The sequence below is a fragment of the Bufo bufo genome, chromosome 3, assembly GCF_905171765.1.
Source record: "Bufo bufo chromosome 3, aBufBuf1.1, whole genome shotgun sequence".
Lineage (NCBI taxonomy): Eukaryota > Metazoa > Chordata > Amphibia > Anura > Bufonidae > Bufo > Bufo bufo.
Genome location: NC_053391.1, coordinates 638,114,915 through 638,142,234, shown reverse-complemented (window position 1 = coordinate 638,142,234; position 27,320 = coordinate 638,114,915). Strand labels below are relative to the sequence as shown.

Sequence of the window (27,320 nt, the reverse complement as noted above, 5' to 3'; positions counted from 1 at the left end):
AGGTGGCAGCAAACACGGCAGAGCTGTACTTAGCTAGAATGGAACTTACCATTCCATTCTAACCCCCCTCTGGAGAGAAGTGGGCTTGTCCTACTTCCTGCAGGAAGGGTGGGGCAGAAGTTCTGGTCAGTCTAGCTTAGGATGCATTCACATCACCGTTAGCTTTCCGTTCTTTTAAACAGTCAGAAGAAGAGAGAGAGAGTAAAAACACGGATCCAGTTGCATCAGTTGTCATCCGTTTGAGACATTTCTGTCTGAGAATACTTTCACACTTGCGGCAGAGGGTTCCGGCAGGCAGTTCCGTCGCTGGAACTGCCTGCCAGATCCGTCAAAACGCATGCAAACTGATGGCATTTGTCAGACGGATCAGGATCCTGATCCGTATGACAAATGCATTGAAATCCCGGATCAGTCTCTCTGGTGTCATGCGGAAAAAACGGATCCGGAATTATTTTTTTTAAACATTTTTTGCGGTTTGAGCATGTGCAGACTGCAATGCCGGATCCGTTTTGCCGGAACACTCAGGGCCAGATCCGGCATTAATGCATGTCAATGGGAAAAAAATTTGGACGGAGATAAAAACGCAGCATGCTGCGGTATTATCTCCGTCCTGAAAAGTCAAAAAGACTGAACTGAAGACATCCTGATGCATCCTGAGCGGATTGCTCTCCTTTCAGAATGCATTAGGATAAAACTGATCAGTTATTTTCCGGTATAGAGCCCTAAGGACGGAACTCTATGCCCGAAAAGAATAACGCTAGTATGAAAGTACCCTGAGATCCGTGGAAACAAAAGTACTGCATGCAGTTTTTCCCCATGTAAGAAACGGATCTCAGACAGAAATGGCTCAAACGGATGACAACTGATGCAACAGGGTCCGTTTCTTTACTGGATCCTGTTTTTTTTTTTCTCTTTCTTCTTCTGACGGATCAGAAGAACGGAAAGCTAAACGGTGATGTGAATGCACCCTTACCCCCAGCTAGGGGAAGGGTGTGCAGGGGCACGTCTCTGCTAGACGTGCCCACACCAGCCAGAGCACCTTAAGCTCTGCTGGCCATGGAGGCCAAAGCTTGAAGCCTCAGGAGCCAGGAAGAAAGTTCCCTGGCATAACCTAGAGTCAGACTACAAAGAGAAAAAGTGCAGCATATGGGAGAAGCTGAGTTATACAGCCAGCCTGTCAGTACAATAGAGTCAGAGAGAAACAGATATAGCAGAGTGGAGTTTGTCTGCTAGTTTCATGCTAAAACCTGCTGGAACTAAGACAAAGCCTGTAAACCGTTTTGGAGAACATTTATGTAAAGTAAAGCTGCCATTGAACTTCAGCTCAAGGTCTGGACTCAAGTTATTCTTTTATCCCTCAATTAATTCCCCTATCTATTGCTTCGGAGCCAAAGCCTGGGGTCCAGCGGTATCCAGGTAGGAGCACCGTGACACACATAAAGAGAAATTTTGGGCCGCAACATATCACTCGGCCTTTCCTGCACCTGGGACGTGATTTATAGAGGGCCCTAGGGGAAGGCGCCCGATGCACACATAGAGGATGAGTGAGGGGAACTGCGTAAGCCCTAAAAAGTTACTTTTAGTGAAATAGCATGCTACCATATAAATAACTAGTTAGTACGCTTACTAAGATGTTATTTGCATAATTAGTATAGTAACCTATTATCTGCACTGTGGTATGATTGTCTGGTGCGTTTTTTTTTTTTTTTTATGGGTATTTTTTTATCCATGATGAATTAAAGGGATTCTGTCACCTCTTTTTACCCTATAGAGATGCGGACGTGCACGGCTAGATCGCCGCTAGCATGTCCGCAATATACCTGTCCCATATCCCTGAGTGGTTTTATGGAGTGTAAAAAATGATTTTATATATATGTAAATCAGCCTGGTAAGGAGCCCAAGGGGCTGCACTAACCGTTCTGGAGCCCAGCCACGCACCCCTGTGAAAGAGCCCAGCACCGCCTGTATCCAGGAATCTCCTCCTTTCTCACGAAGTCAGATTGCCGTAATTTCGTGATGCACAGTGCGGGCATAGTGTTCCTTCCCTGTGCTGGTATCAGCTTCAGGGAAGGAACTGCGCATGCGCGAGCTCGCGCACCGCGATATTACGGCGATCTGGATTTGTGAGCAGGGAGGAGATTCCTGGATACAGGCGGTGCTGGGCTCCTTCACGGTGGGCCGTGGCTGGGCTCCAGAACGGTTACTGCAGCCCCTTGGGCTCCTTACCAGGCTGATTTCACTTCAATGGGTCCGCAAATCCAGAGATGCGGAATGGTGCGGAACCGAAGCACGGAACGGAACCCTACGGAAGCACTACGGGGTGCTTCCGTGGGGCTTCGTCCCGTACTTCCTTTCCGCAAAAAGATAGAACATGTCCTATCTTTTTGCAGAACAGGTGGATCGCGGACCCATTAAAGTGAATGGGTCCGCGATTCACTGTTCGTGCATTGCGGTCCGCAATTTGCAAGCCACAGCATGGCCACGGGGCACACATGTTCATGTGCAGGAGGCCTAAACCAGGCATAGAAAATGATGAATGAGACAGGCCTGCCGGTCCTCTACCCCGGCCACGCTACGCCCACTTTTTTAGACCAGGCGTGAGCGGAGAAGAAGCCGCAGATTCTGCTGCAACATGGCGTGCAACAGAATCTGTGCCAGATGTACTGTATATCACAATGTGCTTGAAAAAAGCTCTGAGTAGGAGCTGAAACGTTGTGTTGTTACGGATCCAGGGGAATAAACTTACAACTTTTTTCATATTCCTAGAGTGTAAATGAGTTATGATTCTGATAAACTTTGGAGGTCATTTATCAAACTGGTGTAAAGTAGAACTGGCTTAGTTGCCCATAGCAACCAATTAGATTCCACCTTTCATTTTTTGACAGCTCCTTTGGAAAATGAAAGGTGGAATCTGATTGGTTGCTATGGGCAACTAAGCCACTTCTACTTTGTGTTTCATTTACTCACCATTAGGGTCCATTCACATGTCTGCATTATGGGTGCGGACCCATCATTTTCAATGGGGCCGCAAAAGATGCGGACAGCACACTGTGTGCTGTCCGCATCCGCATTTCCGTTCCGCGGCCCCGCAAAAAAATAGAACATGTCGTATTCTTGTCCGCAGCAACGGACAAGAAAAGGCATTTCTATTATAGGACCGGCCATGAGTGGTCCGCAAAATGCGGAACGCACATTTGCCGGTGTCAGTGTTTTGCGGATCTGCAAAACACTTGCGGACATGTGAATGGACCCTTTTAAAAATATATAGGCTTGTCGTGAATGAACTAAAATGGTTTCCATTCACAGACTATAACTTGTTCTGACCACGTCCAGTTCACACATATGTACAATATCTAAGGCCTAATGTCTCAGTCTAAGACCCCATTCACACAACCGTATTTTTGGTCCGCATCCAATCCGCATTTTTTGGTGTGTACACCGCTCCTGTCAGCCACGGCCACTGGGACCAAGACTCCACCATATTACTCAGGAGCACACAACACCCACCACTGCCCTAACCAACCCACCAAAAGGGCCCTACACACTCTGACCTGACATCCCAGAGCCGCAACAAGCCCTGGTGCAGTGATCCCAATGACCAAACATGTCTCAATAAAATATAATGGGGCAGATTGATCAAAACTGACTACAAGAAAAACTGGCTCTGGTGCTAGGGTGGCAACCGGCTTCACCCCAGAAATCCGGACCTCTCCGGCCACGCCCACCTCCGTGAAGCCATGCCCCCCATCGCCGGCTGGGAAAAAAAACGGGGGTAGGAGAGGGAAGAACTTGTTGAATGGAAGGTGAGCTGGGGCTTCTCTCCCCCTCAGTCAGCCACAGGGAGCCATGTCTGCGGCTCTAGTGACTGACTGGGGGTGAGAGAAGCCTCAGTCAGTTGCTGCAGCTCACGCTCAGACCGCACACTGCTGCTGTCTGAGTGTGAGCTACTGAAAGGGTGGACATCCCTGCGTCCGTCCAGGCCCTGCGCTGGACAGGGAGCCAGAAAACTGGACGTCTGGCCACCCTATCTGGTGCCGATAACAACCAATCACAGTGTAGCTTTCATTTTACCTCAGCAGTTAAAGAAATGAATGCTGAACTCTTATTGGTTGCTTTTTTTTTACACAGTTTTGATAAACGAGGCCTAATGTATGCTCCCGAGTAGAGATGAGCGAACTTCTGTTTTAAGTTCGGCGTCTAAAGTTCGGCTTCCGGTAAGCGGAGGATCCCCGATATGGATTCCGAATTCCGTTGTGGTCCGTGGTAGCGGAATCAATAATGGTCATTATTGATTCCGCTACCACGGACCACAACGGAATTCGGAATCCATATCGGGATCCTCCGCTAACCGGAAGCCGAACTTTAGACGCCGAACTTAAAACAGAAGTTCGCTCATCTCTACTCCTGAGTAATATGGACCCACTCCTGGTTTTGGCTTACAGATACTGATGAAAAATACTGACCAAATACTGACTGTGTGAAAGTGGCCTTACGCCAAGCGCATATGGATTTTCATTTCTTTCACTACAGTACAGTGAAATCCATAGTGAATCCACAGCCAAATTGGCATTTTGCGGGCGTGGATTTTGCTACTCATTTGCAGTACCCATGTCACCATTTGGTGCTCCACATGGTACTGTATTATGAGTTTAGGCCCATTTTTTATATTCAAATTCAGACTTCTAAAGTTAGAGTTGGGACCCAGAGAACCCAATTTGTCTGCAGATTTTTTGCACTGATTTTGGAGCATTTTTTGCCTCAAAATCAGCCCCTCAAAACAGCCTCCCATACTCCAATGGGAAACAGCACTTGTTTTTTTCCCACATGCTGAATCTCCCATTGAAATCAATGGGAACCGTTAAAAAAAACAGCTCCATATGTGTCCATGCATTTTTTGTGCATTTTATGCATGTTTTTTGGCGTGTTACGCGCCAAAAGTCAAAAGCTAATAATGAGGTTTTGTACTAAAGTAAACACCCATTACTTAAAAAAAAAAAAAAAAGCGTCAAAAAACACCCATGGATTCTGCACTAAATTTTTATTGATGCGGATTCCGTGCCTAAATTTTCAGAGTGCCAATACAATTGTGTGAACACGCCCTTATATTGCTCCTGCGAGAAAATGGCTATCAGATACACTGTAACAAACTGCAGCTGTGAGCAGGATTAGGTCGAGATGGGTTTTTAGTCAGTGCATGTAATTAGAAATTTTAAACTTTCCATTACAAAGTGAAAAAAAAAAAACAACAACTTTATTTCACAAACCTGGTTATGGTGACCTAATAATATATACAATAGAACAAAAGAAAATAATACAAGGACGGCTACAATAGAAAACAGCACATTGAAGACGTGAAGGTCCCCACCTGTCCCAGCTCTTCATTCAGGTTGGATGTTCTGGCCATTGCGGGGGTGTCTGTCTCTGCATAATACATATCTCTATCCTAAACACACAGGAAATCCACATTAATATTTCATGCTGGGATTACCCGACGTCCATGACTCCTGCTGGAAAACTGGTGATGACAATTATGTGAAGCCAGTAATGGCACCTGCTGCCAACTATCGTGGAGTGAAACCTCTTTGAGACGACCACCGAAAATTGCATTGAAAAGTGGTCTTGGGGAAGGGTCATCTGCTCAGAGAAGATGGCCAGTATGCATAAGGCTCCATTCACACGTCCGCAAAATGGGTCCGCATCCTTTCCGCAATTTTGCGGAATGGGTGCGGACCCATTCATTCTCTATGGGGACGGAATGGATGCGGACAGCACACAGTGTGCTGTCTGCAGCCGCAATTGCGGAGCGCGGCCCCGATTTTGGGTCCGCAGCTCCGCAAAAATATAGAGCACGTCCTATTCTTGTCCGCAGCTTGCGGACAAGAATAGGCATTTCTATGGGGGTGCCGGGCTGGTGTGTTGCGGACCCGCAATTTGCGGGTCCGCAACACACCACGGACGTGTGAATGCAGCCTAATACATGGTGGAAATGAAAACCTAATGTGCTCAACTCACTACCGCCCTCTACTGTCCATGAGCCCCATTATTTAGTAAAGACAGTGGGGGTCATAAGACCCCTGTGTTGGCGGTAGATCCGCCGAAGTCATGTACAGGCGCCGGCCTCTACAAAACTTTGGCGGATCCACCGTCGCTTCTAAATCTACGACAGCTCTCTTGGTGGCATAGACAATTTTTACGCCGAAAACAGGCCTAGAAAATGATGAATGAGAGGGGCCTCCCGTCCCGTCGCCTTTCCCCGCCCATGCCACGCCCACTTTTGTAGACCTGGTGTGAGCGGGGAAAAATCGCAGATAGTTCTTTGCTCCGCCATCTGCACCGGAAATATGCCTAATATAGACATATTTCTGTTAGTAAATGACCCCCATTGAGTTTTTGTCTTATTTAATGAATGATCTAGGTATTAGAACATTTAACAAAAATATCACCCATCAGGAGATGCAGAAAACATAGGGTGGCTCAGTGGTTAGCACTGGTGCCTTGCAACATCTGCATGGAGTTTGTATGTTCTCCCTGTGTTTGCGTGGGTTTCCTCCGGGTTCTCCAGTTTCCTCCCACACTCCAAAGACATACTGATAGAAATCTAGATTGTGAGCCCCATTGGGGACAGCGTGATGCTAATGTCTGTAAATCGCTGCGGAATATAGCAGCGCTATATAAGTGCGTAAAATAATAATAATTTATGCCTATCTGCCCGTATTGGTACAAGTCAAGAATATGCACTCTGCAGATTATTAGGGACAATCAATGCCATATGTAAGCAAGCATATGTGGGTTGGGCCTCCTGCACACGACCGTATGGTTTTGCGGTCCGTTTTAAACTGATCCGTTTTTTTGTTTCAGTAGTGTTTCCGTTTCCGTTCCGTTTTGCCGTTCCATTTTTCCATTCCGTTTTTCCGTTCCTGATCCGTTTTTTGCGGATCACAAACGGAAACGGAAGCATACAATAATGTTTAAACAGTAAGTACATAAAAAAATTGGGTTGGGCATAACATTTTCATCAGATGATTCCGCAAAAATGGAAGGGATACGGATGACATACGGATGCATTCCGTTTTTTTTTTTGCGGAACCATTGACCTGAATGGAGCCACGGAACGTGATTTGCGGGCAATAGTAGGAAATGTTCTGTCTTTGAACGGAACGGAAATACGGAAATACAGAAACAGAATGCATATGGAGTACCTTCCGTTTTTTTTGCGGACCCACTGAAGTGAATGGTTCCGCATACGGACCATAAATGGAACACAAAAAAACTGAACGGAAACGGAAAAAAAAAAATACGGTCGTGTGCAGGAGGCCTTATGCTGTGTCTCTACTAATCACCCTACTATCTGCTCCAGCAACTCTACCCATCTACACGTATAACCAATTACCCAAAATTCAGAGTCATAACTTAAAGGGGTATTCCAGTTTTTATTGTTTAATTTGTTTTTATAATAGGAAATCATGCAATTTTCTAAAATACATGTAGTTAAAATTCTGCATACATACATTTCTTATATCAGGCAATTGACCCCTGTATGCAGTAGAATGGTATAACCCATGTATCAGTCCTATGTTATGTACCCGTGGCCTAACAAACATGGCATCAATCATGTGACACTCTTCACATCATATAATCCCTGATATTCAGTAAGCAGCAGTGTGACATGACATACATGTGCTGGGTCAGCACACGGGACACATTCATGAGATAAGTGAATAGGACTAATATTGGAATTGTGATTGTTATTGTGTTTTTTACAGAAACTACATCACTTGGTGTATTTACATGGCTGCCTGTCATTAGGTGATGTTGCAAAATGACTGCCTGTCTCTAGGTGATGTTGTGCTGCTTCTACACAAACAATGACAGACCAGATGAGATACTGCTGCAGATAGTAATACTGTATATACTATACACTACCATTCACTTGTTAGATACCTGGGCAGTTAAAAGAAACCCAGGCCACATGATACTCGTGAGGGTCACATGACTGACGCCATGTTTAGTCCTATCCAGCTCTCCTATGGATTCATTTTACAAGACTAAAGTGGGCCATACCATTTTTTTTTTTATTCTTAAGGGAGAGGCTACTGTATGGATATAATAAGGGTCTGCAAGCAACATTTTAAATACCGTAGATGTATATTGGAAAATTGTCCAATATTCTATTCCATAAATAAATAATTTTAATCATTTAAACTGGAATACCTCTTTAAAGTGGTTGTTAATATTAATGACCTAAATTTAGAATAGGTCGTCAATATGAGAATGGCAGGTGTCTGACTCCCAGCACCCACACCGTCCAGCTGTTTGAAGAGGCACCTGGGCAAGCGCTGCAGCCTCTTCATTACCAGGCACACTGGTACGTCCTGTAGTGGCCGTGGAGGGTACTACACATAGTTCTGTCCTAATCACTTGAATAGAGAAAGATGTAGCAAGCTGCATTACTGCACACAGCACCTACAATATGTAAGACGTTGTGCCCAGTAAACAATGAAGAGGCTGCAGTGTTCACCAGAGTGTTACAGCCTCTTTAAACAACTGACTGGTGGAGGTGCCAGGAGTTGGACCCTCACCGACCTGATACTGATTAACTACCCTAAGGAGAGGCAATTAATATTAATATTCTAGAAAATCCATTAAAGGGGTATTCCAGCCCCATGAAAAAGGGTTGCAGTGAGATACAAATGGTGTAACAAAATAACAGAGCTTATACTTACCGATCCCACACCACTGCCGTTCCAACGGCTGGGTCTCCACTGTGCTCCACTTCCTGCTGATGCCCCACCACAGCAGAAGATAGAATGGTAATGGCAGGGGATTGGTAAGGAGAGTTCAGGCTGTGTTAATTTTGCTCATCCTTTGCATCCCACTGATCATTTATTTGCCTGGAATACCCCTGTAAAGCTGTACCCAGTGCAAAATTTGTAACAGGGCCCCAGCCCTTACTACCAGTATGTGTTATTTATAATACTACTATCTTCTTATGTGGCAAAGGAGCCTTTGGTTCCCTTAAGCACCGAGGCCTAGGTGCAAGTGATAGCTTTGCACCACCTATAGCTAGGCACTAGGCTTGAGCGAGCAGGTTCGGACTACTATATCTGAACCTAGTTTAGAATATGTGCTCCGTACCGCAATAAAATGTAGCTCCGCTAAGGCCTTGTTCTTCCCACTACAAGTAGCGCAAGACTTGCTTAGTAACTTGTTGATGTCACATTACATGTGGCGAGAAGAACAAGGCCTTAGCGTAGCCGATACATTTTATTGCGGTACGGAGCACATATTCTAAACAAAGTTTTCCAACGAATCAGATTCGGATATAGAGCCGTCCAAACCCGATTCGTTCAAGGCTACTAGGCACTTACAGGAACCATGACTAATAGGAGAGATGCTTCACATAAACTTTTATGTATTACTCACCCAGTTGATAAAAAGAGCCTGAGTAAACTTTACCACTTCCAGAGTCACCAGGAGACTGATAGGGATAAGGTTGTTGTACAAAATGATGAACGTGAGTAGATTGTACCCAAAATTGTTGGATATGGCCTCTGTGGAGAGAAATGGACCCATTGAGATAGATGCTCATTTTTAACATGAAGTCACAATCTATGACAGAGGTCTCTTTTAGTCAAGGTGGCATCCAGAGTATTGAGAAATTACTACCAACCTTTGCAGTTTCTCAAAAAGTATCATTCCATAACAAGACATCTAACATGGAAACCAAGAAGCCCAGACAATGTGAGTGAGGTTACGTAAACTATGGCCAACAGTATGTGGACAACCCACCATCGGTGAACTTGTTGGACATCCCAAAACCATGTTAGTGTTAGTGTTAATAAAAATTTCAGCCCCATTTTGTCATTATTAGGCCCCTTTCACACGGGCAAGTTTTCCGCGCGGGTGCAATGCATGAGGTGAACGCATTGCACCCGCACTGAATCCAGACCCATTCATTTCTATGGGGCTGTGCACATGAGCGGTGATTTTCACGCATCACTTGTGCGTTGCGTGAAAATCGCAGCATGCTCTATATTGTGCGTTTTTCACGCAACGCAGGCCCCATAGAAGTGAATAGGGGGTGCGTGAAAATCGCAAGCATCCGCAAGCAAGTGCGGATACGGTGCGATTTTCAAGCATGGTTGCTAGGTGACGATCGGGATGGGGACCCGATCATTATTATTTTCACTTATAACATGGTTATAAGGGAAAATAATAGCATTCTGAATACAGAATGCTTAGTAAAATGTCCATTGAGGGGTTAAAAATAATAAACAAATTTAACTCACCTTAATCCACTTGGTCGTGTAGCGGATCTCCTCTTATTTCTTCTGGACCTGGCTAAAGGACCTTTGAGACTGCGCTTATCACATGATCCATCACATGGTCCATCACCATGGTGATGGACCATGTGATAAGCGCGGTGACGTAATCAAAGGTCCTTTTCCTGCCAGGTCCTGAAAGAAGAAGAAAGAAGACAAGCAGGGCTGCGCAAACAAGTGGATGAGGTGAGTTTAACTTTTTTTTTTTGACCCCTCCATCCATAATTTGCTTACCGTAATTTACCATGTTATAAGGGAAAATAATAAAATCTACACAACACTGATCCCAAACCCAAACTTCTGTGAAGAAGTCCGGGTTCGGGTCTGGGTACCAAACATGCCGATTTTTTTCACGCGCGTGCAAAACGCATTAAAACGCTTTGCACTCTCGCACAAAAATTGAGCATGTTCCCGCAATGCACCCGCATCTTTTCCCGTAACGCCTGTGTGAACCCAGCCTAACAGTCTCCACTCATCTGGGCAGGTGTTTCACAATATGTTGGAGGGTGTCGGTCGGATTTTATAGAAAAGAGTACTTACAAAGTGAGGCACTGATGTTGGATGAGAAGGTCTGGATCACAATTGGCGTTCTAGTCCATCCAAAAGGTGTAGCATTAGGTTGTTCCTCAACGCCAAACTCATTAAAACTATTTCTATTATGTTTCTCACTTTGTGCACAGGAGCACAGTCATATGGGAACAGTAAATGGCCTTCCCCCACAAAGTCTACAAATTGCGGATCCGCAAAACACGTAATGGCCATGTAGAAAAACGGAAAAGGAATGCATGCAGAGTCATTTCTGTTTTTTTGCAGCCCCATTGAAATGAATGGTTCTGCATACGGGCCACAAAAAAACTGAACAAACACGGGGAAAAAAATGTCTGCATGAGCCCTAAGGGAGAGTTCACATCACTGTTATTTCTCTGTTGCTCTGATCCGTCAGAAGAACAGAAAAAAAAAAGAAAAAAAAAAGTTCTGTACAAAAACGGATCCCGTGCATCAGTTGTGCACATTGTACATCCGTCTGAGATCCGTTTATTTTAGACGGAAAACAAAGTACTACATGCAAGACTTTTTCTGCGTTCACAAATAACTGATCTGACGGAACTGACACAAATTGATGCAAACTGATCATAACTGGTGCTCAAAATAACGGATCCGTTTTTCATCTTTTCCTGTTCTTCTGATGGAGCAGAAGAACAGAAAGCTTAACGGTGATGTGAATATCTTATTTTAATAAAATGCTATATATCACACATGTTATGGAACTTACCATTAGTGCCCAGATACCAGTTAGTCTCCTCATATTTCCTGTTCCATAGCAAGGCCCCAACAGAGCTGACAAGAGCCATGACCAGGAGGATGCAGAACAGGACTAAGATCTGGACGTTGGTGACTTTCTCTACATTAGACCTCTTCAGTGGGGCCTTTGTAGAATTCTACACAAAAAAAAGAAGAAAATGAGGCACCCATGGTATACATGCTATAAACTGCATAATGACATAAATCTAGGTATCTAAGCCGTAATACTTGGGAAAGGGTTTTGGTAGTTCTGACCCCCACAAAAACAATCTTGATCCCCCTTCAATTATAGAATCAGGTACGTAATACAGTGATGATGCATAGCAACTATTTTATTCCTGGTCCCTTTAAATTAGGAAAAAGGATCTTGTTTTTAACCCGAAACAGTGGCATTTTTGTCAGCGGGCGGTGTCTGGTATGGCGGCTCATCCTCATTAAAGTGCGTAGAGCTAAGCTGCAATACCAGGCACAGCCCATGGACAAGTGGCGCTGTTTTTTTCTAACAAAAAGTAGACCCCTTTTTCTAATTTTATACAAGCCCTGAAATTACAGAGACATTTTCAATAGTTAACCTGAACGTCAATGTATTACCATTTCAAGGGAATGTCTGCGATGAGTGCACAAGAGTGCGGGATGGATAGAAACACTAACAGCTAGTTAAAAATGTTTAAAAAATACGTCTCTGGGACCGTTTACTGTTGTTATATTGAGAGGCAGTGTAATTGACAGAGGTTGGCACTTGGATCAGCATGGTATGAGCTAGCATTGGCGCGGATGGCACCAGGGTTCTCAGGAGGCAGACAGACAGTCTGGTCAGAGTCATAGAAAACCTCTGAGGTTACCAGGCTGCCCTGTTGTCAAAGCTAAAGTTAATAAAGGACAAGCACGTCTTTAGCATCCAAATTGGGATTAATATCATTCTTAACGATTGAAGGATTCCTTAACATTTTAGAGTTTTGTGCTTTTCCAATGGACAAACTGAATATGACGGAGGAAAATTTCACTTTTAGCATGGCTGCACACGGTACAGATTTGTATGCAAAAAATTTTTGCAAGGATTATCTGTTTATGTTAAAAAAAACATTGAAGTCTATGGGGAAACCTCTACAGAAGGTGCACAAAGAATTGACACGCTGCAGATTTTAAAATCCACACAACAGGTCAGTTTCTGCACCTAACAAAAAAGCTACTTTGTGATATGTCACATCTCCTTCACTGTGCTGCTCCTGTATTACACTGCGGTGTTTCCACACAAAACTCTGCATGGAAAAAGTGCTGTGCGTAAATATGCAGAAGAGGCGCACAAAGTTCTATGCAGATTTCTGTGCCTTTCTACACCAAAACCGCACCAAAAGCTGCACGTGTTACTTGCGGTTTTTGGTGCGGATTAGATGCGGTTTTGCCGCAGATCTCAAACTTCCATTGAAAAGGTGGAAATCTGCACTAAAAGTCGCAAACATAATTGACGTGGTGAATTTGGAAATCCGTAGTGCAGGTTCATTTCCACACAGAAACAATCTGTAAAGTGTACATGAGATTTGTCTAATCTCATACACTTTGCTGGTACTGTACTACGCTGTGGTTTATATGCGTTTAAAAACCGTGCGTAATCATCGTGACCTGGTAGCCAAAAGGTACCTACTAGGCTTGAGCGAATCAGAGATCCGAAGTTGATTCGTTTAAACACTTTGGTTTTAATACTGTCTGAGACTTGTCTCCGTACTGCATGACGGAGGTGTTGGTTACCTTCCACTCGACCCCTCTAATACTTACCTACTCCTTAAATATTCTCCCAGCCGATGCCACCTCAAACCCCATATTCCCTACGTGACTAACCCCAATAAAACACAGACACCAGGTTGGATTACATCGGCCTCAGCAGCCGTTTTATTACCATAAAATATAACCTTTATTATTACTAGTGTTGATCACGAATATTCACATTTTTTTCGCGAATATAGGTACTTCGAAAATTCTCGAAAATTTAGAATGTAGTTATATATATTCGAAATTTCGAATATTCGAATTTTTTCAGTTTTTTTTTTTTTTTTTTTATCAGTACACATGATCCCTCACTGCTTCTAGCTTGTGGGCCAATAAGAAGGCTGCAATATACTTGACTTTAGGAGTAGTAGTGTTTGCGAATTTTGCTCTATATTCGTTTTTTTTTGAATATTCGCTATATTGCTATATATTCTTGTTTTAGAATATTACGAATATTCGAAAAAACGAAGTTATAGCAATATAGAGAATATTCGAAAAAAAAACGAATAGTGCAATTTAGCTAATATAGTGATATAATCTTCTTTGTCTAATAGTTGTAAGTTGAAAAATTCGCAATAAAAAATTCGAATCCGAAAATTCGAATTCCGAAAATTTGCATATTACACAATCATTACCTTTCCGATTTTTTGAGTAAAAAAAAAAAAAATCGTGAATTTTCGAATTTGACGAATTTTCTACAAAATATTCGCTAAATATCGCGAATATGACCCCTGCCGCTCATCACTAATTATTACCATAACATTAGCATAACTGGAAAAAACAAACATATGCAACGGCATATGCAAAAACTACTAATCCCCCATATGTATAACATATGATAATTAATGAGGAGGTCCTTGAAGCCCCAAATAAATGATTTTACCCCGCCGGGGTGAGCCATCTTGCCTCCAGCCGTTGAGCGCCAGCTCGGAGGCACCGCTGATGGCCCCCCAAATTCTGCCACAACCGACCGTCAACCATGGGAGTCCAGCCCCAACCATGGAGCCCCTCCATCATCCCCACCTGACAATATTTCCAACTTCAAGGACCTCCCACCTCCACAGCCACCATGACAAATTGCCGCCCTACTATCACCCTACCCTACAAACCCAAACCATTACCTACATGTGACCCCCCTCTCCTGAAAAGGTTGACAGGAAACCTTCATGAAAACAGCCCTTCTTCTCCCTGCCTACTTATTTAACCCCTAATTCCTGCCTCCCTAAAATTAATCTACCCAATCCCTAACTCCCCCGGGGTCTCCCTGAACCAACCCCCCCCCCCCCCAGTCTACATAAGGTGCGGACTCGCACAAAGAATTGACATGCTGCAGATTTTAAAATCTGCACGGCGGATCAGTTTCCACATTGTACTGTTTTACGCTGCATCGTGTGAACTTATCCCATACAAGTTTTTCAGGATTATGGCTTTTCTTTCACCTAGCCCTGGAGCGTGTGGTACCTAATGAAAAAACCATACTCATCTGCCTGTTTATGTCCGGCCAGGGTATGGATGGGGGTCACATATGCTGCTGCATCCAATGACTGGCCTCAGCTGTGATGTGTCCCCATCACTGCAAGGAAACTGCCTACAAGCCCCACACCAGGCTGCCAACTAAGGCTTCATCCACATTTCCGTGTCAGTGTCACGTCCGTGTACATGTTTCATCTATCAGTGAAGGATCCGTGGTTGGGCCGTGTATCAGTTTTTACCATCTGTGTGTCATCCGTAATTCACCGACGTTGCTCAGCTAAAAATTAAATTCCAAAGAATCTCCTGTTAGTCTTCAGTGAAAAACAAACACGCCACAGATGCCATCCGTGGTGTGTCCGTGATGTTCACTGACCCATAGACTTCAATGGGCGTACTTGGTCCGCATCACGGATCAAATAGTGCATGTCTTCATGATTTTTCTACCGACCCATGGACAGTAAAAAATACTGAAATGTGAACAGACACATTTAAATCAATGGGTACGTGTGCTGTCTGTGGAAAATGCGGACAGTACACGTCAATGAAAAACGGAAATGTGGACGAGGCCTAAGAAAACTACTGTAAACGCTGGGAGTGGCTAATTCGGCCAATTACTGACTGAGAAGGTTCACCACATCAAAATGGCGGGGGCGGGGTACCGGTGGAGGTGAACACAGTTTTTTTTAACTGGTTCTACCCCAGCTTTTCTTTTTTTTTTTTATCTCCCCGGAAACCCCTTTAAATTATGTGCACAACTGCAATTTGACTTACGACCATGCTCTATCAGATCTCGCCTCCTTGACGAGGTGTCCATCGTCTCGACTGGAAAGTTATCAGTATTTTTTTTCAAATATGACAGCCTCTACGGCAAAGTCCCGGTACTATATTTTCAGAAAATCATGGCCTATAAATTGAATTACCTGCATAAGTTTGGTGTCATGTCCTGTGTACACAGCAATCCCCAGGACCCACTGAGTGTTCCTGATCTGGGCTCCTCTTAATAAGATCTGATCAGGACCAACAGCAACCGGGCTAGAAGAAGACGGATATGGGAAGTATTAGCATATTGTCCGATCGATAATTATTACATAACATAAAATGATATAACACCTATGAAATCTACCTCACTTCTAGACAAACATTGATCTACATAATGTGCAAGAAATTTCCAAGTCAAGTCAAGTTCCATATAGAGACGGTACAGATTGTCATGGGCGTAACTATAGCACTTTCTACGGGGCCCAGAGGTTTAAGGGCCCAACCAGGTGCAAGAACATAGTACCTTTTTGCAATAATGTGGTGTTTCTGATATAGGGGGCTATTATACATATGTTTAAAGGGGTTAACCCATGATTAATGTAAAAAAAAATAATCAGACACCATATAGCACATGACAATCTCTTTCTAACAAAGCTATAATCAGCCCTGTACCTCACATGGATCCAGAGATCTCCACATTCATTGATCTGCTATTTATATCAAGCTGACAGCTCAGGGGCGTGTCTTTTCTGCTGCAGCTCAGGGGCGTGTCTTTTCTGCTGCAGCTCAGGGGCGTGTCTTTTCTGCTGGAGCTCTCTCCCTATCACAGTTCAGAAGGCAGTTGAAGGATGAAAATGTGCGGCCTTCTCAGTGAGCAGAAATAAGAAAAAGCGCAAACAGCAGGTGGCGCTATACAAATTCATTTTATTGAATAACTCAGCAGCTATACAAAATTTTTAATTCAATGGAATTACAAAAGTATTCAGATCCAGGTGCTGATTTGAAAACTGCACAATATTTTTCATGGGACAAGCCCTTTAATTATTGCTACTTTTGCTGCCGTTTTAATTTTTCTTACAATGGCTGGGGGGAACCCCATATTATTTAGCCATGGGGCCCTATGAATTATAGTTACGCCCCTGTGGATTGTAGTTACACATTATCCATGAGCTGGTGGGGTTTTAATAGAAGGGTTGAAGGCAAACAATCCAAGAGACTGCTGAACCATTTACATTGTGTAGAACTAAGGGCAGCTGGGAGACAACAGAGAAGTCGAGACCCTAGGTTCTCAGCGTGGGGTACATGTCATATCTAAGGGGTCCATGCACTGACCCCATTCTGTGCTTCCTATAGGTGCAGCACAGTGTATGATCACATCCTTGGGGGTAAGCTGACGTAATATATTTGTGAGGACACCGTTGCTTTGGATCATTACTAACACTGGTCTACACTACAGCAAGGCCTTGTTATAGGGGTAGTCCCATTACAACAAGTTATCCCCCTATTCACAGGACTGGGGATAAGACCTCTGATTGGCTGACCACTGGGGCCGCCACCAATTACAAGACCGGGGGCCCATGATCCCCATTTGAATGGAGTGACAGACTTGCCTGTGTGTCCACCATTCCACTCTATGGGACTGTCGGAGATAACAGGGCACAGGTGCACAGCCATAGAGCTAAATGGAGTGACATGCACGACTGCTGCTCCATTTAAGTGGGGTAGCATGGGGAACCTTTCTTGTGATTGGCAGGGGCCTCACCGATTAGACACTAAGCCCCTGTCCTGTGGATAGATAACTTGTAACTGGACAATCCCTTTAAAGCTAGAGATATTCACATGCCAACTTTCTTTACATATCCACATATGCATAAGCCCTTTGCTTCACTGTACACATTATATTATAAAACTGTCTGTGCATCGGAATTTATAGTAACCATTGAACTCAATGGAAGCTGTAAAAAGCTCTATGCACTGAACCTCCCCCCAAAAAATGTTCTGGGTTTATATAGGTAAGAAGAAGAAGACTGCTCTCCAGCCGGGCAGCAAAGCATTGTGGTGGTCTGCGGGGAGTACCCCCAGAGCTCATCTTGATCTTGTTACCTTCTTCGTACTGATGACCAATGTCCATCACAAACCTGTTGCCGTCCAGCCATAGGTTTCCAGTAAAGTCATACAAATGACGATTAGGTCCTTCACACTCGATTCTTCCATTCAATTTAACCAAATCATCCACGGAGTGTAGATTGGAGGTTGCCGGTAAACCCTGCAGGACAGAGAACAGAAAAACAGCTGACATCGACGGTGACAAACAAATCACCGCGGACATAAAAGGGAATATACAGCTCTGAATACTTGATGAAGACATATGGACGTGTTTTCCATCACTGCGTGGAGTACAGCTGCTCTTCCTATGGAACAGAAGATTGATTTCTATTACGTTTTTCCAGTGATGAACGTAGAAGCCGTAGAGGACCCACAGCAAAGATAGAAATTAGGACTCTTTCAGATACCGACACCACCACACTTTGGTCTTGGTGCCCCCATCCCATAAGATGGTAGCCAGTATGGAGGCCAAAACCAACATGAAGTGTGCTCCTGTCATAAAGACTGTGACCTTAAACGGGGGGTCCATTTTTCTAAATCTGAGCTTGACCCCGCCTAGTGCTTTGTTAAGAATTGCATCAAAGTCCTTAAAAAGGACCATGTCACCATTCCTGACTGGTCTGTTTTAGTAAATAACTGCATTCTGCTTAAAATAATGTCTTTTTTACCAGGCATCCTTAAACTGCGGCCCTCCAGCTGTTGCAAAACTACAACTCCCAGCATCCCCGAACAGCCTACAGGTATCAGCCGACAGCAGGGCATTGTGGGAGTTGTAGTTTTACAACAGCTGGAGGGCCGCAGTTTGAGGATGCCTGCTCTATACAGTGGATGGGGGAGGGGAGGGGGTCAGGAGCTCACCATTCACAGAAGATTGTTGGTCGTCCCACTGAAAATCATCGGTTACTTCAAGATATTTAAAACAGACCTAGAAATGGCATTATAGTCCCAGAGAGGACCAGCATAAAGATCTAGTAATTGGTATTAATTTTGCCCTCTCAGCTCTCGTTAGCGGAGTACAGCACATACCAATTCCTATGGGGGGTGAGCTATGACTCCCGTCAGTTTAATCATGCACAAAGCATATTTCTATGTAGCAGAGGAATGGGACAGAGTGATTGTGGGTAGTTTATTGTGTTATTACCAGGAGTTGTGGAGATATTATTATAATGATCTTGCAAACTGCGGAGCTTTCTGCACTGAATCACAGAGAAAAACAAGCTAATTCACGCCTGCGAAATCGGATATTCCCAGAAGGGGCACAGTCAACGTATAGCCGCTTTATTGCTGGCGGAATCCAGAAAAACAACACAGCAAAGGTAATTTATGTTGTTGGATTTTTTTTCCGTCTATTGATTGCTGGGTTGAAGACGTCTGGTTGAAATCTTAGACAAAATTTATTGGATTTTCTGATCCTGCACATAGTCTTATCTTACACTAATACAATATTTTTTGTTTAGGGTCCTAGATTATAACATACAATACTGATATAATGATAGTGGGCACAGAAGTTATACTGAATGCCCACCATGGTGCCATTGAGCATTAGTTTAAGGGTTAATTTATTTATGTCTTTACTATTTTCCCGCCTTTTGTATTTTAATATACAATTCCCTTTACATTTTCTGAGGTAATTCTAAGTGAGGATTCTGATTGGTACCTGGTTGCTCACCTGTTGCTGAGGTACCTGTTTTCTGCCTCTTCCTGATTGGTTGTGGTTATTCTTGGGCGGGAAAATTGAATATTTAAAGAGGATCGCAGCAGGTCCGCAGCCTGTCCGCCGCGGAGCTTGGATGAAGAGGACGTCGTAGCCTGGAGGCAGAGGTCGTCGTCTGAAGCCCTGGTATATTGCCGGCGTAGCTGCAAAAGAGCTATTTGCTTCGTCGGCATCTCCAGGCGGAAGCGAGCGGCAGAGGGGCAGTAGCCGAATATAGCTGTAAAGAAGCGGAGAAGTAGCGGCGGACTGAAGAATATTAAAGAAAGCGGAGTCAAGTAGCAGTGTGGCGTTTGAAGGAGCGAAGCAGCGCCGAGGCAAGAGGTTCAAGTAGCCGAAGATTCTGAAGTAGAGTCCGCTTACTGTCCAGCTAGAAAGAAAGCCAGAACTTACCGTTCCTGATGGAAGAGCTCCTGCAGAGACTGATTCATCGCGCCGAGTCAAGAGGAGGGGAGGCGTGGCTTCAGCGATGTTTGGAGGACGGCTGCTCGGCTGAGGAAGAAGATGCGCGTTCACGTGACGTCGCGCGGCGTGATGACGTCAAGGAAGAAGCGACGGCGTCTGTGATGTCATCAAGAAGCGCGTCCCAGTGCGCTGAATCGCGTTCTTCAAAACGGATCAAGCGGCCGAAGAGGGCTTATTCGCCACCAGAAGCAAGTTCCAGGAAAGGTAGCAGTGTGCGCTCCTCCTCCAGATGTGCGGTATCGCAACCTGGGGTTTTGAGTAGAGCGCAACTGCCGGCCTCCAGCGCCCCCAGCATGGACCAAGGACCGGAGACTGGTGAGGAGATATGTGGGCAGAGCTTTGCTTTGCCCACCAACATAGGAAATAATGATAGTAAATTGTTAATTAGCTTAGCTAAATTGTTTTCTGAATGGGCTGCAGCTAGTGCGCCTGTTACAGTAGATCAGCCTGCGTCAGTGTGGAAGGATATTTCAGCTGATGCAGGTGCTGATATTGTGATCAGTAATAAGTCAGCTAATAGTTTAGTTTTAGATAATGGAGCTGGCATAAGTGAGACCTGTTTAAAGGAAGCGTTGACATGTGACGGCTCTCCTTTGGGGTTTCATTTATCTCAGTCGGTTAAGGAGAAAATTTGGAGGAGGGAGTACATTGATATTTTATCGTTGCTCCCTTCTGCAAAGGATTCATTTAAAATTGAGAAGAAATCATTTGAGAAGGAGGAAGATAGGAAGAGGGTTGCGCCAAGATCTTTTAATAATTGGCTACAGGCCTTTTTCATCTATTCTTCAGTATTTTGCGCAAAGCATCCTAATAGTAGTGTTGGTCTGTTTCAGCATATGGACTCCATTTTAGAGGCTTACCGCAATTTTGGGGGCTTCGCATGGTTTACATATGATGAAACTTTTCGTCAGAAATTAGCGGTACATAGTAACATGAGTTGGGGATCTAAGGACGTGGGTCTTTGGCTTAGTTTAATGTTGCCGCAAAAAAGTGGTTTTCAGGTTAGGTCTAATTCAATGGTGTCTGGTGCTGTTGCGAAAAAAGGTGTTTGTTTCGCATATAATGAGTCAGCGTGCAGATGGCTGAACAATTGTAGATACAGGCACGAGTGTTCATTTTGCTCGGGCGCACACCCTGTTTTTCGGTGTTTTAAGAAATCTAACCAAACCGCTGTACAAAATCAATCAAACAGAGATTTTTCAAAAAGCGCAGACACCAGTGAAATGGGAAAAAATGCTTCCATGGCTAGATTTGTTTCCAGACCGTCTGAAGGCGGAGCTAATTCATAGAGGTTTTGTTAATGGTTTTTATGTACCTAAATTTACTGGGAAAGGTTGTTTAATAAATGATAATTTGCCATCAATTAGGAAGCATTTAGATATTGTTGAGGATAAGATTGTGAAAGAGTTGAGAGAAGGTAGGATAGCTGGCCCTTTTGATTCCCCCCCTTTTTCTGATTTTAGGGTTTCTCCTTTGGGAATTGTACCAAAGAAAAATCCTAATGAGTTTAGATTGATCCACCATTTATCATATCCAGCTAAAGAGTCTTTGAATGATTCTTTGGACAAGGATATAGCGTCGGTAGCTTATACTTCTTTTGATGATGCTGTTTCTCTTATACGTACAGTTGGGGAAGGGTGTTTTATGGCAAAGGCAGACATTAAGGCCGCTTTTCGTCTTTTGCCAGTAGATCCAATAGGTTTTAATTCATTAGGTTTTCAGTTTAACGGTCAATTTTTCTTTGATAAATGTTTACCAATGGGGTTTTCTTGGTCTTGTTTTTACTTTGAGTCATTTTCTTCCTTTTTGAACTGGGTTGTTATTAAAGAGTTGGGTTCTATGAACGTTATACATTATTTAGATGATTTTTTATTTGTTGGTAATTTTAGTGATTGTTCTCGTTTATGTGAAGGATTTTCACAAATTTGTCAGTATTTTGGTATTCCATTAGCACAAGAGAAATCAGTAGGGCCTGGTCAGGTGATCGAGTTTTTAGGTATTATAATTGATTCCGTTAATATGGAAGTCAGGTTGCCTATGGAGAAAATTGAGAAAGCGAGATTGTTAATTAAGAAAATTGTTTCAGTAAAGAAAGCTCAGCTGAAAGAAGTGCAGAGCTTATTAGGTGTACTGGCTTTCGCGTCAAGAGTCATTCCAGTAGGTCGTGTCTTTTCCCGGAGGTTATATATGGCGACGAAAGGGTTAAAATCTCCATATGCTCATGTTAGGATAACCAGAGTTCTTAAAGACGATTTAGCAGTGTGGGATGAATTTCTAGTTCATTTTAATGGTCGTTGTGCTTGGCAGGAAGAATTCCGGGAGGCAGGCTCATTAGGTTTATTTACGGATGCCTCAGGTTCATGGGGGTACGGTGCATTTTTGAATGGCCAGTGGTCTGCTGAACCATGGCCGGATTGGTGGGTTGAGTTAGGTTTGAATAAAAATTTAGTGTTGTTAGAATTGTTCCCTGTAGTGGTTTCATTGGTAATTTGGGGTAATGTGTTTAGGAATAAGAGAGTTTTAATTTTTACTGATAATAAGGGTGTGCTATTTGCAATTAATTGCTTGTCTTCTCATTCAGAAGTAGTTGTTAGATTGTTACGTTATTTGGTTTATTGTTGTTTAGAGCTTAATGTTTGGTTGAAAGCTAAATATATTCCTAGTAAAGATAATAAAATAGCTGATTCACTTTCCCGCGCACAGTGGGAAAGATTCTTTTATCTAGTACCACAGGCAGAGAAAACTGGAATTCCGTGCCCAAAGCGAGTTTGGAATCTTATCCGGACGTAATCAACAGTTTTATTAAGAAGTCTGTAGCTCCGCGTACATGGGAAGTATACTCATTAGCGTGGAAGAGATGGTGTCAGTTTTGTATAGTTTTTAATCTTTCATGTTTTAATTGTGATTTGGATGTATTTTTTCAGTTTCTTTGTTCTTTGTTAGATAAAGGTTTCAGTTATTCAGTTTTACATTCATCAGTTGCAGGTGTGTCGTTCTTTTATAAAGTAGCTGGTTATCAGTCGTTTTCAAATCAATTCATAGTGAGACAATTTTTGAAAGGTGTTAGAAGGTCATTTATAAAAGCTGATGTTAGACGACCAATCACTTTTGAGTTACTCGGGTCTTTAGTGTCAGTATTAGAAGGGTGTACATATTCAATTTTTGAAGCGATTTTATTTAAAACTGCTTTTGTGGTGATATTTTTTGGGGCACTGCGAATAGGAGAGTTAGTAGCAGCCAATAGAAGGTCTGTGTCGCCACTAGAGGTTAGCGATGTTAAATTATTTGTTAATTCAGTTGAAATTTTTATTAAAAAATCAAAAATGGATCAGCTGGCGAGAGGCACATGGATTAAGTTAGCTATGTTGAACGAATCACGGCTGTGCCCAGTTAAAACAGTGGGTGATTTTCTCAGAGTTAGACCTCAGAACAAAGGGTCATTTTTAATTCATGAGGATGGGTCAGTTTTAACAATTTATCAATTTAATGCGGTATTAAAGAAATGTTTGGAATTACTGAATCTAGGTAAAGAGAAGTATTCGTCTCATTCTTTCCGAATTGGCGCAGCAACAGTTGCTGCCGGCCTGGGATTAAATGAAGCGTTAATTAAGAGAATTGGTCGATGGGAATCTAACAGATTTAAGTTGTATGTTAGGCCTAATCTGGTTCTTTAATGATTTTGATCTTTTTCAGGTCCAAAGGAGATGGTTATTTGGATTCTGGGCCATTCTTTTGTGTTCTGGGCAGAAAGAAGGGCTGCGGAGCGTAATTATTTGAAGAATAATTGTTTTGGTTCTTGTTTTATTTCCATTTTTTGGTTGGGTTTCAGGGGTTTAAAATGGTACCAAATCATTCCGATATTGAGGGGTGAGTTGGTTTCATTACCACATCCAGATGTTTTAATAATTCATGCTGGTGGTAATGATTTAGGCAAAATTAAGACCTTGGATTTATTAGATCATATGAAATCAGATATGTTAAGTATTAAATCTATGTTGCCTGATGTAACAGTGATATTTTCTGAAATTATACCAAGACTGATTTGGAGAGGGGAGCAGTTTGGTTTTATGGAAAAAATAAGGAAGAGGATTAATAGAAACTTGGAAAAATTTCTTCCTAAACTGAATGGATGGTCTTTAAGACATACTGAACTAGAAGGTTTTGTTACAGGCCTTTATCGGAATGATTTGGTTCATTTGTCTGATATAGGAAATGATATTTTTAATTCAGGTTTGCAGGACATGATAGAGAAGGCCGTGGTTTTTAGGGGGGGACATGTGGGATAATTCCCTCATGTCTGGTGGGTTAGTCACCCAGCTTTGCTGGGGGGATAATTTGTGGACTTATGAATTTTTAAAATGAGTATTTATTTATTTATTGGTTATTTATTTATTTAATTAATTATTATGGTTATGGTATTATATTGATGTAACCCTTAATAAAAGACCACGGCCAATTTCTACCACAATTTTGGTTTGTGTTTATTTTATTAGTATAAGATTTATTTATTAATTATTATATATATATATATGAGTATTGCTCATATGGCACCATGATAGTGGGCACAGAAGTTATACTGAATGCCCACCATGGTGCCATTGAGCATTAGTTTAAGGGTTAATTTATTTATGTCTTTACTATTTTCCCGCCTTTTGTATTTTAATATACAATTCCCTTTACATTTTCTGAGGTAATTCTAAGTGAGGATTCTGATTGGTACCTGGTTGCTCACCTGTTGCTGAGGTACCTGTTTTCTGCCTCTTCCTGATTGGTTGTGGTTATTCTTGGGCGGGAAAATTGAATATTTAAAGAGGATCGCAGCAGGTCCGCAGCCTGTCCGCCGCGGAGCTTGGATGAAGAGGACGTCGTCCCGCCCGCCCTCCCTGTTATTAAGAAGAAGAAGTCGTGGTCTGATATTGAAGGGGGGTTAGTCACCCAGCTTTGCTGGGGGGATAATTTGTGGACTTATGAATTTTTAAAATGAGTATTTATTTATTTATTGGTTATTTATTTATTTAATTAATTATTATGGTTATGGTATTATATTGATGTAACCCTTAATAAAAGACCACGGCCAATTTCTACCACAATTTTGGTTTGTGTTTATTTTATTAGTATAAGATTTATTTATTAATTATTATATATATATATATGAGTATTGCTCATATGGCACCATGATAAAAAAAAAAATTAGTATAGTAATAGCAACAACAAAAACATAGTAAATCCATTAACGGTAATCTACAACCCTAAAGTCCATTATTCTGTGCTGATGAAATTATTACTGTACCTATATAGGGTATGATTTTTTATTTTTTTTTAGAGCTTTAAATCCCTTGCATAGACATGAAATGAAGAAATTCTAGCTCTCAGCAGCCACCACTAGAGGGAGTGTAGGAGCTTACAGGATACATGGAGTTGAATGTATAAACAGTAGGCAGGAACCTGAGCACCCTCTAGTGGTGGCCAAAATGTCTTTACTTAAATGGGTTATCCCACAAATTTAAAACATCTAAAAATATCAGAGTAAGGGCTCATTCACACGGCCGTATGAACGGATCCGCACCCGTTCTGCAATTTTGTGGAAGGTCTGCGTATCCATTCATTTCTATGGGCCCCTTAAAAGATGCGGACAGCACACTGCGTGCTGTCCGCATCCGTTATTCCGTACCGCCGCTCCGCAGAAAAGATAGAACATGTCCTATTCTTGTCCGAGAGAATGGACACCCTCCCCTGAGCTGTGATAGGGAAAGCATGGACACACCCCCTGAGCTGTGATAGGGAGAGCTGAGACACACCCCCTAAACTGTGATAGGGAGAGCATGGGCACGCCCCCTGAGCTGCAACAGAAAAGACACTCCTCTTGAGCTTTCAGCTTGATATAAATCTATCAGAGCAATGAATGGGGAGATCTCTGGATCCATGTGAGGTACAGGGCTGGTTCTAGCTTTGTTAGAAAGAGATTGTCATGTACAATGTGGTGCCCGATTTTCATTTTTTACATTAATCATGGGATAACCCCTTTAAGTAACCCTTGTCTAGAGAGATATAGCTATATATTACTGTGATTTTAGAAGTAGGGATGAATGAAAAGTGTGTTAACCGCTTCTCTATGAGATCACTACAGCAACACCATAAAATTACTTTTACAGACATATCTCATGGGTTTAACTGAAACATTGAATTTCTTTATTCAAAAATTAGGGGTAACATGTCAGGATTAAACCTGATGTGTATTTTACAAGAGGATCCGCAGAAGAAATCTGAGGCTGAGAATTCGCTCGATCCACACAAGGATTATTCCCGTTGCCGTTCAATAGGACTACTCCATGGATCTTCCATGCAGAACTTCCCCCCCCCCACAGTCCAGACACAATCCTGCGTAGATTTATATATATATATAGCACAAAATATAAAGTACCCTATCCACTTGCACCGGATGCAGAAAGTTAGTGGATTTGCTTAGGATTTAAGTATGGAATCTGTGCCTAACTCTTTACCAAAACCTGATTGTGTGAACATACCCTGAAGTGGATAGGTTTGAGTAGCCATCTACCAAGGCGTATGTGGGCATCCTCAGCTTAGTGTAGGAGTGCCTTCCCAATCCATGAAGGTCTGCCCATACTTGTTTGTGCCCTGGGTGACTGAAGACCTAAGTTCAAAATGGCTGACTATGGTTGTAATTTTCTGTTCCATAGGAAGATCATCTCTAAACCACAGACTATTGCTCTACTGAAATCCTGAGCAAGAAGAGGAACATTCAGATGCACATCTTAGGGCTGGGAGTGCAACCACAACCTCCACACCTCGTACAGCTTCCACACTGGGTCAGTAAAGAGCTACAAGGTTTTACCTGCCGTATTTTTAAGTTTGTTTCACCATCAAGATTGGATGTCTCAATGTAGCACATGGCTTGAGGCTCACTGCGAAAGCAAGAAAGAAAGTTGCATGATAGGAAACAGATTTTGTATTGTAGACATGTAGCCTCTAGATCTAGGCACAGACACACAGATCTGATGTAATATTTGCATTGTCTCACTAAGAACATTCCTAGACATTAGCAGTAATAATAATAAAGCTCACTATCACATGGCTATCCCTCACCAATCATCGTCTCACCATGTGAGTTTAGTGATGCTGACACCTACAATTATTTTAGCATGTAGCATTCTACGTGTGACTGACGTGTGAAGGGGTTGTCCAAGGTTAGGACATATCCTCCAGATAGGATGTGCTCGGTGTGGAAGCTCTGTCCTATTTCTTGCAATTGAGCTGAGCTGCCGGACCTGACAATGTAAGGACAAATGCGGGGCCATTTGTGAAATAAAGCCGCCATGTTTTTTCTATCCCCGGACAACCCTTTTAAGCTAGTATTATAATATGGTCTGTCTTGTTGAGATGTTCCTGCAGTGTAATCG

The 27,320-nt window shown here is 42.8% G+C and overlaps 1 protein-coding gene across 1 annotated transcript in view; it reads right to left on the bottom strand.

Annotated features, from left to right (window-relative positions):
• ATP8A2 (ATPase phospholipid transporting 8A2) overlaps nucleotides 1–27,320 on the bottom strand; it is a 728,462-nt gene that overhangs the window by 618,946 nt on the left and 82,196 nt on the right. Inside the window, exons 7-12 of the mRNA XM_040422449.1 lie at nucleotides 26,756–26,825; nucleotides 17,759–17,886; nucleotides 15,782–15,893; nucleotides 11,596–11,761; nucleotides 9,424–9,551; nucleotides 5,366–5,443 (exon numbers count right to left, since the gene is read on the bottom strand). Coding sequence (XP_040278383.1) covers nucleotides 5,366–5,443; nucleotides 9,424–9,551; nucleotides 11,596–11,761; nucleotides 15,782–15,893; nucleotides 17,759–17,886; nucleotides 26,756–26,825 — 682 coding nt within the window. The remainder of the gene's footprint in view (nucleotides 1–5,365; nucleotides 5,444–9,423; nucleotides 9,552–11,595; nucleotides 11,762–15,781; nucleotides 15,894–17,758; nucleotides 17,887–26,755; nucleotides 26,826–27,320) is intronic.